The sequence below is a fragment of the Struthio camelus genome, chromosome 5, assembly GCF_040807025.1.
Source record: "Struthio camelus isolate bStrCam1 chromosome 5, bStrCam1.hap1, whole genome shotgun sequence".
Classification (NCBI taxonomy): domain Eukaryota; kingdom Metazoa; phylum Chordata; class Aves; order Struthioniformes; family Struthionidae; genus Struthio; species Struthio camelus.
Genome location: NC_090946.1, coordinates 72,665,988 through 72,684,368, shown reverse-complemented (window position 1 = coordinate 72,684,368; position 18,381 = coordinate 72,665,988). Strand labels below are relative to the sequence as shown.

General features: G+C 40.0%; 2 protein-coding genes across 7 annotated transcripts in view; one reads left to right on the top strand and one right to left on the bottom strand.

Moving 5' to 3' along the window:
• The window catches only part of TDRD9 (tudor domain containing 9), a 93,435-nt gene extending 80,138 nt beyond the window's left edge, over window positions 1-13,297 (bottom strand). For all 3 annotated transcript variants that reach the window (XM_068947217.1, XM_068947218.1, XM_068947219.1), the window contains exon 1: window positions 13,109-13,297. In XM_068947217.1, coding sequence (XP_068803318.1) covers window positions 13,109-13,254 — 146 coding nt within the window. In that variant the 5' untranslated portion in view covers window positions 13,255-13,297. The remainder of the gene's footprint in view (window positions 1-13,108) is intronic.
• Window positions 2,799-6,675, top strand: RD3L (RD3 like). 4 transcript variants are annotated; one of them, XM_068947221.1, is made up of 4 exons: window positions 2,799-2,930; window positions 3,854-3,937; window positions 4,493-4,798; window positions 5,725-6,675. In XM_068947221.1, exons 3-4 carry the CDS (start codon window positions 4,500-4,502, stop codon window positions 6,020-6,022), a joined length of 597 nt encoding a protein of 198 aa, XP_068803322.1. In that variant the 5' UTR covers window positions 2,799-2,930; window positions 3,854-3,937; window positions 4,493-4,499; the 3' UTR covers window positions 6,023-6,675. The 4 variants fall into 4 exon arrangements, with proteins under 4 accessions (XP_068803322.1, XP_009673844.2, XP_068803325.1 ...); XM_009675549.2 differs by having other exon boundaries at window positions 3,851-3,937; XM_068947224.1 differs by lacking the exon at window positions 2,799-2,930 and adding an exon at window positions 3,495-3,641.
• Window positions 13,298-18,381: the final 5,084 nt, after the last annotated feature.

The window sequence follows — 18,381 nt, the reverse complement described above, 5'->3', positions numbered from 1 at the left end:
GTATTAAGAACTTTTCAATCAGAGAATCAGAGCTTCTCCCTCAGGAGAAGCCTCCATTTCTACTGTTATTCTAGAGAAAGGCTTCCAAGAAGTATACAAAGGTTTTAACATACACAGCCAGAATAATCTGCACTGGAAACCATATACACAGTGCCATACAGTCATTTAGTCACTGCTTATGGAATTGCTAGAAGCCAGTGATTTTCTACTCTTAAGAAACAGAGAAAAAGAGATGTCCCTCTTTTCTCCTCTCATCTCTAACATCTCCACAGACTAGGTTATACAGTTCCCTAGCCAAGTGAGAAAGACCTTTTTCAAGTGGTAGAATCTATAGCTAATTCAAAAAAAACAAAAAAAAAAAACAGTTGTTGTGTGAACCTCCCGTCTACTTTGGGTTGGGGGGAGAGTAATAAATACAGGAGAAAGAGGAACGAATTTTTTGGGCCCCAAGAAGTCCACAGGATAAAAATATGCAATCCACTGAAAGAAAGTCTCTTCTTGTAGACAGCCGTTTTAGAACAGGAAGAGCTTGTCTTCACAGATTATTCCCCCAATGACCATCCAAATCTTATAGGAGAAGTGGTCGTGCAAGGCAGTACTGAAGAATCTTCCTGGGATCCAAGGAAACAGTTCCCATTTTATCCGCTGGATGCCACCCTTATTTTCTCAACCACTCAATGAGTTTTCATGCTTTTATAAGGCTATTCGTTTGGAATTGGTTCCTTTGCTGATAAATCTTGACATGTCACAAAATGCAAGGAAACGCTTTATCAAAAGCTGACTGAAGTCATTTATGGAAGGAAACGTGCGCTTTGGCTCCTGCAATTCTTGCTGCTCCCAGAGTTTGATTTGAGAACAGCATCAGAAAACAAGTCTAAAATCCACTACAGAAAAAGGAACGGTTATTGTCACCAAGTTACAAAAACGTCTAAGAAATACATATATGAGAAGACACTCTTCTCGATTTACCTCTATACAGCGCGATGCTTTTCACAGCAATTGTATGAAAATTATTAAGCTAGAGAAAAAACAAACAACAGATGCTTTAGGATTTCACTGTATCCCTTGCTCAGAAAATTAGAAAAATAAAATATAATGAACAGGTAAAACAGGAAAATAAAGTATGAAATGTCAGTTGAAGAGTCTTTAAATTATAAGCACAGACCATTAGGATTAATTGCCAACAAAAGAATCTACCAATTTTCAAATACCTGCTCTACTGCAGTGGCAGAGTAAATTGTGGCTTAGGGGAAAGAAAAAAAAAAAAAAGCAACAACTATGCAGAATTTTATATAATTAATGTTGCGGCCTCACTCAAGTACTACGAAGTATTTCAGTCACTATCTAATACCAGCAGAGAAAGATTCAGAAGAGGGAAACGAAAACTGTAAGAACTGTTTTGGTATTCGACAACAAGAAAGCAAAAGCGTTAGGCCTAGAACTGGGGTGCAACTTGTATTTACACAAGTGGATAATGAGTGGTGAGTAGACTTCCTAAGACAAGAGATATTCAGAAACTTAAGCCCCTACATCACTTAAAAATACGTTATCTCTGTGTTATCTAAATTTACCGAGTGAAGAAAAGAATTAAGATTGTCAGATGAATGTCTAGGAGAACCCCCAGTAATAAAAGAGTCAAAGAACATGGAAAAGAAAAAAGCAAGAACCATAAAAGTAAGCAATAAAGACTTCACGCCATTTGTAATTTTTACCATGAAACTGCCTAAAGACTAATAAGAGGAAATGACTTATGAAAAAATATACCTTTTTTTCCAGGTTGAGTCATAACAACTGCAGTTACTAATAAGAATAAATTCAGTAATACTTTCAGGGAAGGGAACTACTGTCAGCTGAAGTCAAGCTGAAACTTCTGTCCCAATACAGCACTGCAAAACCATGAGCACATTTAATGTCAGTTGGAAAGAAGTGTAACTCCCCGCAAATCATTCAGGACTAACCACTGGATAGCAACTACATGAACTATTGCTTTACTTTGAAATCCCAGTTCCCATGTTAGCCTAACATAAGCAGTCATCTCTTCTAGAATACTGATCTGAAGCTTATACCAAAGTAAAAGCAACACAAATTCGGTGCTTTACTGTTTTTCCTACTGCTGGAAAGTTAAACATCATTCTCAATGCCCAGTCTCACAAAATATGATGATGCAAGCAAAGATATGGTCAGTAAAATGCTGTTACAGGTTTCTCATTTCATTTTTTAATCTGCACACCTTTCAGTATGTATCTCCTTAATTTGTAAAGACACTGCAATCGTTTTATACTGTACAGCAGTTTGTTTTCTGATGCAATCCAATTTGATACACTAAAAAAAAAAAAAGTGATGACATGCTAACTGTGCTGTAAAGGAGGTGGCAAGGAACATTTTAATTTCATCTGAAAATCTGTCAGGACAGCTTTGTCATCAGAAACTCAGCTCCCTTCCTTTTTCATAGTACCATATACAATACAATGTGAAAACCTTCCAGTTGAAGAGGATTAACACTGACATTTGAATTTTTTCAGTGTATAAGTAATATCAGCTTTAATAACAGCCATACACGTCATCCTTTATGTTGTATGACATCTAGAACAGATTTACAGAACCCTTGTTCTCCCAAAATTCAACATACCAGTGGAGGCAAAAAAGTAGGAAAGAAAAATACTCACAGGAACAAAGACAGTCATTAGAACTAAAGAGAGCAGAACAGAAGGCATTTTATATACTGTGCCTGCTGTTTAGACTGTGCCTGCTGTTTAGATTAACAGGAAGAGAGCAGATAACTGGAACGGAAAATGACTGTTTCAGCGACCTTTAGTACACACAATGCCATCTCTGAAAATGAATCTTAAAAGTAGATATGCTCAAACTACTCATCAAGGAAAGAGCAAACAGGCGACTGACAGGCAGTCGACAGAGAACTAATGCCTATGGTAAGACTTAAAATTCTGTTGTTTTTCAGGATGTGTTTTTGTTTTGTTTTTTAAACATCCATTCGACCTCAATTTACAGTTTCTTATGATTCTGTTCCTTTAATTAGATTAACGCCTATTTCATGGCACACTCTAGGTGTTGCAGAGTGGTTGCTTTAAACACATTTGAAACGTTAATTAAAAACGCTAACAGCTATGTACTGCAATGAAAAAGTGTAGTACCATGACACTGATGAAATTCATACGGAGAAAGTATTTAAGATAGTGAAGTAATTCTGAGCAACCGTCAAATAGCTCTTTCCTATAAACACTCAGTTAACATAGGCTTTAGATGATCTTTTACTGAAGGAAGACTATTCTTAGCCGTTTAAAACTGGCAGTAGAATAGCCTGATTCCCCTCTAATGGGAGAAAAAGTCTTTCAGCATCTGAATGGCCTCAAAGTTCAGTTACATGATAAAAGCAATGTAGTTATTTTTAGCACTCTACAGGCATAAAAATACAGCTCTAAACTGTGACCTACAGCTATGCACAGCCAAGCATCACATCATACGACAGCCTTAGCTTTAGCTAGCAGCACATCTATGGTTGCTTCAGACAACCATCGTTCATTTCACTACCAACAATACCTTTGGAAGGATTAAGCAATAAGCATCTGAAATTGTCGTCATCTTTTTTCAAATTGCTGCCAGCGGCAGAACTCAATTGAGGGGTAGGAGACCTTAATGGACTTTGTAGAAAGTATTTGAGAAACCATGTTAGGTTAAATGGATTGCTTCCTCTCTCTGGTATGCAAAATGAAAAAGAACTTTAAAAGCAGAAAAACTTAAGCTGTCATATTGAGTACAGAAAGTCATTTTTCCAAGCATAGTTTGAGTAAATGGAAAAAAAAAAAAACCAAACAAACTTCTTTTCTTTCAGCAGCAACAGCCTGGAAACAGGATATGCTAGAGTAAGAGGTCTTCAAGCAAACTCACCTGAAACAACGCTATTCAGACAACTGCAAAGGTAATTTATGTCATTTTATTCCAATTAGCATGTTTGTGTCTGCGTGATTTGTAACAAACTGCAACTTAATAGCCTATTATATCAGCTTTTTGTTTCCCAAGAATAAGTAAACAAGAATGTATTTAAAATTAAAAAGGGTACAAAAGTTTTAAAGAACTGAACATGGAATTCCACTACTTAACCCTAATCTTCTTTTTAAATATGAAGATTGCTTCAAATTATATTTTTCTGAACACCACATATATTATCAGGATGACAAAATATTTGTGAGAAGATGTACTTTTAAATGTTTGCCTATTCTCGTCTGTTCAACCAAGTAGATAGCTGTCAAAGTTAAATTTGAAAACAGACATAAAATACTTATAAAATGTAAGGCTTGTCAGATTTAAGTATGGCTTGGTGACTCTTATTATCAATTCTTACGTTGTACTGCAAAGTATTTTAGTATCATGAATAAATTTTCCTTCGAAACATTCAGCTGCTTAAAAGGAAGTTGATCAGTATAAATACTGTAGGTCACACAGAAAGAAACAAACTGTCTGTTTTTCCTCAAAGCTTAAAAATGCCACTTTTTGGCTGGATGAAATGGTCAAAAAATGATTCCTACAAACCCACGCAATATCCTGGATCAGAAGTAGTCACAAAAACCTTGCTGAGGGAACTGAAATGGCACCTCAAAGAGCGTGAAAGATTAGTACAAGAGATTGAAAATGAACAAAAAGTCCAGAAGACCGGCACGGATTACAACTGGCTGAAGAACTACCAAAATCCTCAAGCCACAATTCCAGCTACTGAACAACGGCAGCTTGAAGTTCTTTGTTCACAAATTCAACCCTGCCAAACTGGAACTGTTCTCAGCAGGTAATAATTCCATATTCCTGTAACTCAGTACTCTTATCACAAGTAAGATATTTCTCATATCTACTTCAAGCTTATATTTGGTTCGGAGCTGTCCTCCAAAGTAAGAATGACCAGCAACTTGAATGTATTTTTACAGGTGTTTTGGAAATGACATCTTCACTGTATTATGGCATGCACAGGGAAAGTTTCTATAAGGGTTTTCCTTGTCTAATCTCAAAACAAAGGAAGCCTCGCATGCTTAAACGTGTTGCCTCTTAATACTTTCAGTGTTTCCTCTATAATTTATCCCCAGTATTTATTGGGATATTAATCTAAGACCCAAATTAAGGCATTACCCAAATTAAACTAAGACCCAAATTAAGGCATTAATACAATGCATTCGTTTATGCAGAAACCCTGTCTCACTATCCACAAGTCCTGAAAATGTATAAAATAAGCCAAGTAAGTGTTAAAAAACATTTTTGCCAAAAATTCATCTTACAAAGAAAAATTCTCCAAAGTCTCTATTTTAAATACATTTTCTAGGGGCATGTAGAAAGGACAGAAAAAGCCTACGTGCCTTTTAAAGCCCAGAACACACCTAAGGGCAAAGTCAGTTTAAATCAAGTTACCCAGATGGCAGGAGAGAGAAGGGAGGGAAGAAGGGGGAAAGGAAGGATGGGGGGGGGGGGAAGAGGCAGCGCACCCAGTAACAATAGCTTCCATGCCTCTTCAATAGTTGGACCACATCCAGCACCTTGTCAGAGCTCTTTCCCTTTTATAACCTTCTGGGGACACGTAGGGGAAGTGTGGCAGCAAGGAAACAAACCAGATCAAAATGCAGTCGCTTCCTCCTCCTTCACCTCCCCCCATAAGAGGGGAGAGGAAAAACGCGTAGAATAATTTTCAGCATTGACAATTAGATTTCAATTCTTGTTTGTTTCCAGATTTCGTGAGGTTTTGGCAGAAAACGATGTTTTACCTTGGGAAATAGTCTACATATTCAAGCAAGTTTTAAAAGATTTTCTTACTACCATTGAGAGAGAAAACCAACAGGAGCAACTGGTAGATATATGGAATACAAATTGCTCCGAACACTTCGGCCTGCGTGGAGACAGTTTTAACAAATCGGACAAAGATGAAATCCCCACAGTTTCAAGTTATGTTGACAAAAATACACAAAGCATGTTTCCCACCTTCTCTCATAGAATCTGGAATCTACCATATTACTATCCATCCAGTTAAGTTGGTTTGTGCTTCTTCCAAAAAGTTATGTAGCTATTTGAATTCCTTTTGTGTGACCACTGCCATAAACATAAGACATGTGACATGCTCCTCTCTGCTCCAAGTTCAGAAATCAAAATCCTTGATAATAGACAGCATTCATTCTACAAGCTCTGAACATGAATACTCCTTCTTACATTAAAGTTCCTTAAAGATGTTGTGTTTAAAGGTACCTTCTAACCAAAAATATACTGTAGACATTTCTGGAAAAATACACCGGGGCATTATTTTTTGGCCACGTATATCTGTATATGGCTAATATAGATAGATATCTATATGGCTAAAAAATAAAAATGCTCCTTTAGGTATATGTACATACGCACACAGAGCATTTATTTAAACAAGCAGACTGCTGTCCGTATCTTGAAATAGGATCATTTTGCAGAGTGTTAGACAAGAACTTCTGCTCAGTATTTGTCACAGTTTTTTAGGTTCTAAGGGAACTTTATACTGGGTAAGATAAATGCTTTAAAATAATATCAGTGTTACCAAATAAACTGAAAAATATCTTTTGCAGACGAACTGTTGTTTCTCAATTGCAAGAACAAGTCCTAAAATGAAAACAATGTTAGAAGCTGTAATATGCTGCATGCACTGTTCCTATAGTTTTCTGAATTGTTCTCTACATGCTTTAACTCTGTTTAATAACTAGTTCTCTATCCTTGTAAAAAAGTCATAAATACTTCTATTTCAAAATACAAATAGTTGTATTTCTTCATTTGACTTACTGGAAGATATCCTGAAACCATGATTCTGCGCTAACCTTCAACACTGTGATTAAATTAGACGGTAATTCTAGTAGCAAATGAGTCAACAGATCACTCAAGAAGTCAGGACCTGATTATTTAAAATTCTGGGGTACAAACTAAACGTCATGTTGTTCAGTTGCAGTTTACAGTTCTATCACTGTGGATTCATAATAGAGTTATACAAGATGCGTTGGATACATAGCACCTACTGTCACAGTAGACAATTAGAGTGGGGGGGGGGGGCGCAGAATCAGTAAAACACATGCCAGAACCCACTTTACTAAATTTCCAAGTGGACTCCCATCCTCACAGGAAACACAGTTTTGCATGCCTTCTATACATCTCCTCCATCTCCAAATTTTCTTTTAATTAGTCTGCCACATCATAAAAAAGGACAAGAGTCACATTGCCCAATTTGCAAAATGCACTGTTTTGCAAGCACAAAGAAAAATGCTTCCTCTGATATTTCTTCCAATATACCAAAGATGACATCTGGAGTTCTGCAGGTAGATGAAGAACAACCAAAATAAATTTCCTTGATTTTCCACAGTTTTATTCTCCACCCCACGAAAGACTTCAGTTACAATGCAGCATAAATAGGGCAAAACAAATACTACAGTTATCTTCGGAAAAGATCTTCCCATAAACTAAATACGCAAAACTTCCCAAGGCCATGCAAACTCTTTATACCTGCATTCAAGAGCTTGCATAAATTCTTTGCCCTCCTTTCATGCCGCTGTCAAGTTTGAGGCTAATTAACAAGGGTGTTGGTTGCAACCTCCTAGGCCACATTCATGGGAGGACAGAAAGCAGCAGATTCTTTTCATGCAGTTTGAAAATGATCCAGAAATGGATCCCTGCATGATGGCAAGGATGCTTTGAATGAAAGGTTTTTCTCACTAACAAAGCTCCCTTAACTTGAAGTGAGGCTTCAAGTACTTTTTCCGTAGAAAAGAGGGTAACAGATTCCGAGTACATTAGTGACATTAGCAGAATTAATATTCCACCGACAACTAACATTCACTAGACTGGTTTCAGAAAACAACTTTTATTTGGTCGATGCAATGGCAATTCCCTTAACTGAGGTTTTTAAAAACAGATCTGCCTTCATATGTTTCTGTTAGAGAACACCCCCTCCCCCAAAACATACAGCTTCAAAATCTTAGTTGCTGTATCTTCACAAGTTTGCGGGCAGGACTGGAAACAGGCAGGCAAGCAGACATGTAAGTACACTTACCTTTATGATCACCAAAGCAGGAAAAAAAAAAAAAAAAAAAATCACAACCTGATCACAAGTATAACTCATCGATTCTTCATAAATTTCATTTTAATTTAAGGAAATGCAGCCTTCAGAGTCCAGGAACAAGGACACTCAACTACAACTAAAGAACTGAGATTATGTCCTAAAATGCAGTCAGTAAAGGGGGGGGGGGGGGGAAGGTCAAACAACTAGGGATCATACTGATTAGCAACTCAATGTTAATTCTCTATGTGATGCTAAGGAAAAGTTTAAGTAGGCTTACCTAGCTTTAAAAATATGTTTTACTGATGACAGTAAAATAGATACTAAACCACTGTATTCAGTTCTAGCGCTCACATGGGGTTCTGGGGGGCGGGGGGGGGGGAGCAAAATGGAAACTAGAATGTTTACAGGAAAAAAAGAAATTATGTAAAGGCTGAGAAAATGTCTTCCACTAACACACCAAGCTTGGTTTGTCTAATTTTTTTAAAAAAATTGAAATGAGATGCAACTTTACAGGAAATCTGCTAGGCTTACTGCAAAGCGCTATGAAGAGAACCTGTATCTCAGTGTGCCAGCTAAGGCCAGCTATTTTTCTGCAAGTTATGCTTACACTGTATATTCCAGCTACATCAGATAGCAGCACCATCACTGCAGGCCAGTAACTCTTCCTCTGCTGAAGATTATTCCCTGAGAACTCACTTCAAATAACCGTTTTTAACTTCTTTTTACTTTAACCTAGATGATTTGCACAAGGTGATCTAAAACTATTGATTTCCTTATTGCTAACCCAGCTGATATTTTTTGAGTTGATTTAGGAACCAGTTAACAAAAACCATTCCAGTCACAGGAAGATGAGTAGCAATAATTTCAAAGGACAATGCCTCCCACCCGCACAGGTGTTAGAAAACAGCTTTCTATGTTTTTAGTCAAAAAAACCTAAAAAACAGGGCTAACCTAGCGAAAGCTAGAAATCAAAGAGAATGTTACTTTTTCTACACTTAAGCCTTCTGAGTGTTTTCATTTAAGATGCAATTGTTTTAGTAACAAGGAAGGATTTAAGGGCCCAATTTTCTTTTCAACTAGTTGAAAACAATCTGAGAAATTAAAAAGTTAACCAAGAACCTGTCTAAGGATCAAAATTCCAAACAGAAATTCTTCTGAGAATTATTCCCATTCTCTAACAAGCTCTATTACTAATGCTGCTATACTAGAGGTAGTTCATTTAAAAAGATAAACTTAAAAGCATTGGAAAATGAAGCATCATTGGTGGCTGAAGTGAATGCATTCTACTTTTTTTTTTTTTTTTTTTTTTTGAGAGAGAGATGTGAGGCTTTTTGATCCAATTAGATATAGTCACAGTAATATTTCTGGAAAGGAGACAACTAAAGCCACTTCTTATCACCATTACAAATTTGGTGTTTATCCTACAGCTTCTTGCACATAAACTTAGGCAAGAAAAGTGGAGAAAGAGTCTCTGTCAATAATCAGATATAGATTAGGCTTGAATAAATATAAACCTAGGCTTTTGGCAAGTTTTAAATAACTTTTGTTTTGATTTTCCCATGAAATGAGTCAGAATTTTGGAGGGGGAAAAAAAATAAAAGTAAAGTACTATGCTACAACCAGTCTCAACAAAAGAGGAGAAAAAAATTTGCTCTGTTTTGTAATCTCTTTCTTAAGAGGCTAGTAAATAAAATCTAAGCATTTTCTTCTGAATGAAAGCCTCTTCAACATTCTTCAAGTTTTGCAAGAGGTCTCCGCATGGTACCCAAGTTCCCAGAACTGTGAAACAGAAACACGTATGGAAACAAAATATGGGCTAAACAAAGGTATCTTTGCATAGAATTTCTCTTTATTTGATGGCAGCACACATATGCACCTGGCATCCACACTCCAAGACTTTAAACATATGTCTAAGGATAAGCAAATTCTGCCCAAGGAGGTCTTCTGTTAGTATCCATATGTACACCACAGGTTTCACTCATCAACTGGTATTAGCATTTTTCCCTAAAGCAATTGCTTGGTGTAACCATTGTTTTACCAGAATTAACAGACACCAAGCTTGCTTCATTTGAGCACGTCAGTAAGGCATGACAGAACATTAATGTACTGATCCTCTTTGTTCAGTCACAGACCATCACTGATAGATTATTACATTCTCAAAAAGCACATGAAAGTGTTAAATGGATCTATTCATATGGAAGAGACTTTGAAAAGACATGAATGAGGATCAGGCACCCAACTACCACAAGAGCTGCAAGCTGAAAGCTGCACTTTGTGCCTTGAGAAATCTCCACTGGAAAAGCTATGCTCACTTAAGTGGCTATTTAGGATGCATATTCCCTCTCTCTCTTTTTCAGAGAAAGGAAAAAAACCCTACCTGTTACAATAACTTCTGTTAACACAACTGAGAAGTTCCACAACTAGGTTACTTGCTAAGGCCTTCGAGTGCAAAGAGATATTCATCTAAAGGATTTCTCTCTGCCTAGGCACACAACGCTAGGTGAAGTCAGTTGCTTTCTTCTGAATTCCTTGCTAGGTTTAGGTGGCTTCATGCTCAGCTGGATTCAAGAATCTCTGCTCAAACCCTTCCCAAGTACTATAGGAAGGTTATTGGTACCTAACAAAAGACTGAGAAGTCTCACAGATCTGGTACGCACTGGATTTATGAATTCCATTCCTAAGCATATTAAGTAACTTTAAAAATCTGACCTTGCGTTTGGTGGTTTTTGCAAAAATTTCATCTATTTGCATGAAAAGCAGTAGTTCTCAGTCAGTGATTCACGGCTTGCTAATGATAAGTTTTACTTTGGTGGATGAGAGGAGGTAAGATGTTCTGACGTGCTAGTTTTGTCCTTTTCTTGAAGCAAATACAGAAACGGGTAACCTGAACAGTATCTGCTAACCTGTCAGGATATCTGCAGTGAAGTCGTTAAGCAAAAGATTCATTCTTTCTCAGAAGTTAATTTACACCCTTTGAAAGGGATGCAGGAGCAGTGCAATCCACACTGTTATACATCACACGGTGGGGTGGGGGGGGGTGGGGGGGAGATACACTCACTCTAGAGTCCATCTCCAGCTAATTTTTAAAAAGATTCAAGTATGCGAAAGCACATACAAACCCTTTTCTGTGGCAGCTACAGATACACTAAGTCTCATGTAAATACTACAAAGATCGTTATGCGCAACGTCCTTCAGTTCAGCAAGCACGAAAGTGAAAGCATTCTTCCACTCCCCCATGCCCAATATCCAGACAGTACTGGATAACAAACACGATTGACTGCTATATAAATATACATACAATTCTATTCTTGGCTGTAAACACCGTGCAAGTTTCGCCATCTGAGAGCAAAGCACATCCAAAGAGTGATATGCCCATATACCTTGAATTATCTTTATCTCGGAAACTGTAACGCTTCAGAGACGTCATAAGAGCAACGAACATACAGTTTAGTTAGAACACACATAGCAGTTGATGCAGGACGACAGACTTAGCTGCTGCTCGCAGCAAACAAATGTTCCCATAGGGAAACCAGGAGAAAGATGCATTAGAGATGATGATGATGGTCATGAAATACTTCCACTGGATGCAATCATATCCCGAAACATAACTAAACAATTTTCTAGTACTTGTGTGGACATGCTAGAAAAAATTAGGAATAAATAAGAATATAACTTAAGATAAGCACGTAATTTTTGTACAGCAACCCTGACACTTGCTTCTTTGGGATAAACTTCAGGGCTAGTTAGAGAATCCTTACTCTTAATTTGCCACTGTTTTTCAGGAATCACATAAAGCTTCTTCGAAGCAAGTTCCTGAGACAAACTAAGTGGCCTCTATGTAAAAATATTTTGAAGAGAAGCATTCAGTTGGTGTTTCAATGGATCAGCTACACCATCAGCTCTTTCTATGCAGGAAAGGCATTAGCAGCTGAGGAAAGGATTTTCAAAATACCTAGGTGATTTAGTAGCACAAGTTTTCCTGTACCTTGGAACCGATTGTTTTTTAAAAGACTTGTAAGAATCCAACAAGCATTTCTAGAACGTCCACAGTAAGCAACATTGGGTTTTTCTCCTAATACAGCCATCCTGACAGCTGAGAGAGCCAGTTTATAAATAACTGGGAACATCTGCCATATGTGACATCACCCTCACTCAGCTGCTGGAAAATTGCTGGCTAGAATGGAACATTAGAGGAAGGAAGAAAAAACAGGTAAGAAACAAGTCAGGTTTTTTTTTTTTTTACAGATCTGTAGCATAGTTTACGTAACATTATTTTGTAAAGATCTACCAAATTAAACTCATCAACAAAGTTATCAAGTAGGTAACACTCACCAAATGTATTTGCTTACAAACTTCAATATAAATTAAACATGAATCTACTCAAAAGAGAAGCACTTAGCTACAAATCAGGTACAAAACACATATTGGTCAAATAATAATTACATTACAGCAGATTAGAGTCATTCAAAGATCAACCACTGAAAGCAATATAAGAGCCAGTGACACTCTTAATGGACTGTAAGAAAAAAAAATCAGCTTGAATTAAAGCTGTTGCTCACTGATTCAATAATTAAATACTAAAATACACTCTGTGAGAGTACTATTTCCTGGTGAGCAAATAAGTTTACTCCTGAGCATCCTTTATTTATCACTATGCCACTGGGCAAAATTCCTTAGCTGTACACCTGAGAGGAGACCAAGTCTCTCCTAACGCAGTTCCACAACAGCATTTGCCACAATTGCAGGCCAGCATTAAAGCACTTTGGAGAAATCAAGTCATACGTTTTTAGCGATGATCAAGAGACTATAGATAACTGCCAAAGCAGACCAAAAAAAAAAAAAAAGTATTAAAACCACAAAAACACACCCACTCACACCCAGACTGCAGCCACAAACATTACACAGCTTGCTAGGCTGGCTTCTAAGGGTCAGCCCCTAAGCCTCGTCCAAACAAAGCACGAGGCCTCCCCGAGGCACAGGGCGAGGGGCGCGGGGGAAACGCACCACAGGCCGCGGCTCTCACACGCCCGAGGTGCAGCACCCCACACTCACCCCGCGGCCGTTAACGGCTCCTGAGCGGCAGGAGGGCTGCGCGGGCCGCCGGCCTCCGGCTCGCCGCCCAGGAACTCGGCGGCGGGCACGGCTTTGCCGATGGTGAACCAGTCGCTGATCTGCTCCGGGGTGAGCTTCCGCAGCATGATGGCGGCAGCCAGCACCCCACACACAGCCTCGTGCCGCTGCTGCGTCCCCGCCCCTTCCCGCCCTCTCCCCTTCCCGCGCTCGGCCAGGCCCCGCCCCGGCACGTGACCCAACGGCCGCCCCGTCGAGGGGAGCTCTGCGGCTGCGCCCCGCCCTCCCCCCGTACAGCCTCCCAACGGGCGGTTCGGCCTCGCCGCTGCCCAGCCCAGCCCGGCCGCCGGCTCCCTCCTGTGGTTGCCAGGAGGAAGCAGCCGCCCTCCCCCTCTGGGCAGTGCCGCCGGGGCCGGCCTCGACACCCGCCTCCTCTCGCACCCTCTGGGGAACGATGGCCCGGAGCTGTCCGGGGATCCCAGTTATCCCGTCCTTCCTGGCCCCGCCGGCGTGCACGCCCCTGCGCCGGGCGGGTCCGTCGGGGGGCGAGGGGGGACACGCTGTTCCCTCCGCGACGTTTTGGCGCGCGTGAACCCTGCGGCAGGTTCTTCCCGGCCTCGTCCTGCGCGAGGACGTTCGCCGCCCTCCTTCCACCGCGCACAGCGACGAGACGGGATTTGGGGCCCGACAGGGGCTTTTTCAGCGAAGTCTGTTCTCTGAGGGCCGGGCGAGGCCCCGGAGCGGCGGCAGGCGTCGGCACCGAGGTGAAGGCAGTTAGGCCCGGCGCTAAACGCCTTCCCCCCGCGCCCTCCGGAGCGGCGGCCGCTCGGCGGGGTGCGCGGGGCGCCGAGGGAGCCCCGGCGCGCCAGGGGGCGCTGCGCAAGCGCGGAGCCCTTGCCGAGGGCGCCCTTCCCCCTCCCCGGCGGCAGGGGGCGCCGCGCGGCGGCGCAGCCTCCTCTCGTGCCGCCGCCTCGCTCGTTGGCGCTTCCCTTCCCAGCGTGCCCCGCGGCGGCGGCGGAGGCCGTTCCCCGCGCGGTGACCTTCGCTGGCAGCCGGCGCCCTCCCGCCGCCGACGGTGGGTTTCGGCCCAGCGCGGGCCGTGGGGAGGGTGGTTCGCCGCGCTCCGCTCCACGCGGCCGTTACCTGAGGCGGGCATCGCTCCGAGGTGTCTCGGGGAGGCCAGGGTGTGGCGGGGGGGGGGAGCTGAGGGGGAGGGCAGCGGTGCTCGAGCTGTGCCCGAGCTGTGCCGTTACTCGCTTCCCCGCCCTACAGCGGGCGGGCAGCAGGTCACCCCCACTCCACGGGTGAGCGGGCTGCGGGGCGGGTGGGGGGGTTGAATGAGCCCTTGGGATGATGCTCCAGACAGTTTTCAGAGGAAAGGCCGCAACAGCGCCGTGCTCTGAGGCTCATATGCGCCGCCGACCGCGTCGAGGCTTTGGAGATGGTCTGTAGTGGGAGCTGGCTGGGTGTTAATGGGAATTGGCATTGCTTGTCCTATGTGTTTTGCTCGCTCGGGGTGGTGGGGCGGTGGGCAGATCCTTTCCTTCCCTCCTTTTTGGTTTTCTCGTTTGCTTGGATGTTTTACTGAGTGTCTTACACTATTCTTTCTAAAGTACAAGTGCTAGAAAGTCGTCGTCGTCCCGTTCCCCCCCCCCCCACCACCACCCAGTGTTTTTCATAGCATTGGTAACAGGCAGCACAACACTGAGGAAATGTGCCCACAGTAGTAAATGCGATTAAAATGTCTCTCCATAAATGAGCAAAGATAAATGTGGATTGGTCCATGTTTGTACTTCCATTTCCATTAAGATACTTTCATTCTGGAGAAAAGATTCTTCCTAAAGATATCCTTTATATTCTTTTCTCCTTGATGCTTGCCAAAGAAAGCTTTACGTTTAATAGAAAATGAATGAGAGTTTGACCTCATAGCAGTTTACAGATCTCCTTTTCCTTCCCATAACTTTTTAGTTGACTATGTACTGTCCATGTCTGAATGTGGCAGGCTCATGGGTTGTATTATGTTGGGGGAAGTGCTTTGTGTCTAAGGTAGAACACAGTATAACTTGTAGTATTGCTATATAATGTGGTATAAACATATGCAAATGTTTTATGCCTGTATGAGGCTAAGTTTTATTTTAGAATATATCTAATATAATTGTCCTTGTTTGCTTTGCCCACCAAAGCTGCGTGCAAAGAATACAGCACGTTGATAGGCTTATTGCCCTGGGGCATATTTTAAAGATAATATTTATGATAAATCACGAATTCCATAACTTCATACCATATGTTTTCCTATACTGAGTAGAAACTACTATGTTGGGAAATAAACGTTAGATATGCAGGAAAGAGGGAAAGGAACTTGGTAGCATAAGGACTACTACTAACTTGTTCGGATCAAGGCTTTGCCCTTGAAGGGGACTTGGATGTACGTGAAAAAAAAAAAAAACTGTTGCTGATAGAGTGATAAAGAGAATGAGAGCCTAGCTACTGCTGCTCTGTAAATGCTCTATAGACTCATCTTTGAAGCCTTCCATCAGCTGTAATTTTTTCTTTTTTTCTTGTGTTAGCACCTGAATTGTAACCTAAACTTTGAATTTTCATTATTTTGCTTGGACTAAATACCTTTGTCCTGCAGGTTTCAGAATATTTTAGTCATTAAGCTGCTGATATGTGTATGTGTGTGTATATATATATATATATATATATATATATATAAAGAATGCACGTGTATATATATGTATATCAAGAATATAGTTGCAAAACTCACAATTGCAAAACTTCTTATAACTTTCAGATGATGCAGACAATGGTTCCAAAATCATGGAGAGCCATGAAATTCTACTTCACTACTGTTTATCAAGAAATATGGGTTGGCGTAGCATTAACAGCTTATGCCTATTACAAAATTTCTTATGGTGGTAAGTTGCTATAGTCCTCATTAGAAAAGTCTTCCTTAGCCTTCATTACAAATCCTGGTTTGTAGGAAAGAATGTCCTTAACATTGAAAATAAGCCACTGAAGATATTCAGCAAATAAGATGTTACTCTTACTTAACACTAAGTCTTTGCCGCAAAAGTTCACACATGCTCAGCGTAGAAGGTTACACAATTAAAGATATCATTAAGATACGAGTTTAACTGTGCCTACGTTATGAGGGTAAGGCAGGAGTTGTTTAAAATTCAGATATCTAAGTTGCAGTCTATAGCCAGAAGCTTTTCCTGTAAATTGATCCTGAATCAATGTAAAACCTTTTTAACTGGTTTTGAACTAGAATTTATTTTCTTTAGAATTTTTGTAGAATCCTTATTTTTTGAGCACTTATTAAAAAGCCGAAAAAACCCAAAGTTCTCAGAAGGTTCTCCTACATGAACCTGTTAAAGTAGTGTAATGTATTTTGAGCTGGTGTGCCTCAGAATGTCAGGTACAATACTGAAGATTAAAAAGTGTTTTTTCTCTGGTGGTCTTGGATCACTTTCTTGCAGAAAAATACAGAACATCTAACGAAAAACTGATAATTTTGAGTGGGCCAGGTCCCTCAACACAGAAAGGCAGAGTAAATCATGGTATCTTTAAGATCTTGTCCTTGATTTGGGGTATGCTGAAAAATTTCCAAGTCAGCTCTCTTTAATTAGAGTACTGTAGAGAGAGTGCACAAGGAAGAGCAACTACCTCATTGTGGGAACACCTGAGTGATGTTACCTCCACTCGTCTCTATCTTTGTTCAAAAAAACTTGCGGCATAACTTAAAACTTTTATGCTACAGTTACAAGTTTAGGTAAATAGAGGTAGCATACAGCCAGAGGAGAGAATAACTTAATATTGGCTTTAACTTTTAGTTTTTCCATTTTAAGCTGCAGTCAAGAATAGACAGACTGTTTAAAGTTTGTGTTCGTGCGATGCTGTTTTGATTTCATTTAGATAGTATTAGTAGTTTCATTAGATAGTAGATGTGGTGATGTACCTTTTTTTTTGAGGTCCCGAGCCTTGATGTGAGAGAATTTTATGCTAGGCATTATGTTAAAGTGAAAACAACTTTTAATAGCTGTAGCCTTTCCTGTAGTTTAAGGAAAAGGCACGTAAATGATATTTATGAAACAGTACGTTGCAGAATAACTTAGGTTGAAAGGGAACTCTGGGGGTCATGTGGTCCAAACCCCTGCTCAAAGTAGTTAGATCAGATTGCTCATGGCCTTATTCAAAATTCAAATGATTACATGATTACTTCCAAGGATGGAGACTCCACAACCTCTTGTGACTGTTCTTCTTACGAAAATTTTTTTCCTTGTATCTATGTCCTCTCACTGTGAATCAGTCTTTCAGGAAAATAATCAAAATGAGAATGCAAAACAAGGTATTTAAATTGTAAAGGAAGATTTTAAAAGCAAACTGTGTTCTTATCTCTTCAATTTACATTCATATATTGTGTATACATCCATATATTGTGTAAAACAGTACCAATTTGTCTGTCAGTCTTCTGAAGAAAGACACTTTCTGTAAGAGTCTCAATCCTAAATACATGGAGTCTTGGTTAATTAAAAATAAGCCACTTTAAAAAAATCTATATAATATGCACATATGCACTATAAAAAGGACATCTTGTTCACTTTTCAAGCTCAGTTAGCAAATCATTACTACAATTCATTCAGCTTCTACCGCAAAATATAAATAGGAAACACATTTTAAACTCTTTGTTCAGCTTGCTTTTTTTTTTCCTTTCTTTTCTAGGCAAAAAAGCAGTGGCAGATAGTAAGTATTAAAAGTCTAATACCCTGTTGTATTCTTTTTAAATGAGTGCAATAAAAATAGCTTAATATATTTGATGCAAGTTTGAGTTTTAAGCAATGGATTTAGCAAACGTTTAAAGACAACTTCAAAATACCTAGTTTTGGCTGTCTTGATGGTGTTATTATCTGGAAACATCTGTGAATATGCACTGCTGCTACCTCTCATAAGTTTTCCTTCTTACACGATTTAGGGGCAGAATGGAAATTGCATGGTTTTTTGTATGTGGGGGGAAGGGCTGTAGACAATTATTTAAATAAGAGAATTAACCATTTCTTAGGATCCTTTAGATCAGCTAAATCTTAAGAGTACCTGTTATTTTAGCTGCCAAGAAACTAACGAGTTTGAACTTGTAAGAAATAGTTTCCAAAATACTTAAGGACGATAACATAAATAAACTTTAATTTAGAAACAACCATACCAAAATGGAGGAAAAGTTGAGGTTTGCCTATAATAAATTCTCCAAACTTGTG

Excerpts from the sequence above, each read along its gene's own strand:
- RD3L (XM_068947221.1), top strand. The coding sequence starts at position 4,500 with ATGCCACTTTTTGGCTGGATGAAATGGTCAAAAAATGATTCCTACAAA. Across the intron at positions 4,799-5,724 it reads ACTGGAACTGTTCTCAGCAG|ATTTCGTGAGGTTTTGGCAG; the intron begins GTAATAATTCCA and ends GTTTGTTTCCAG.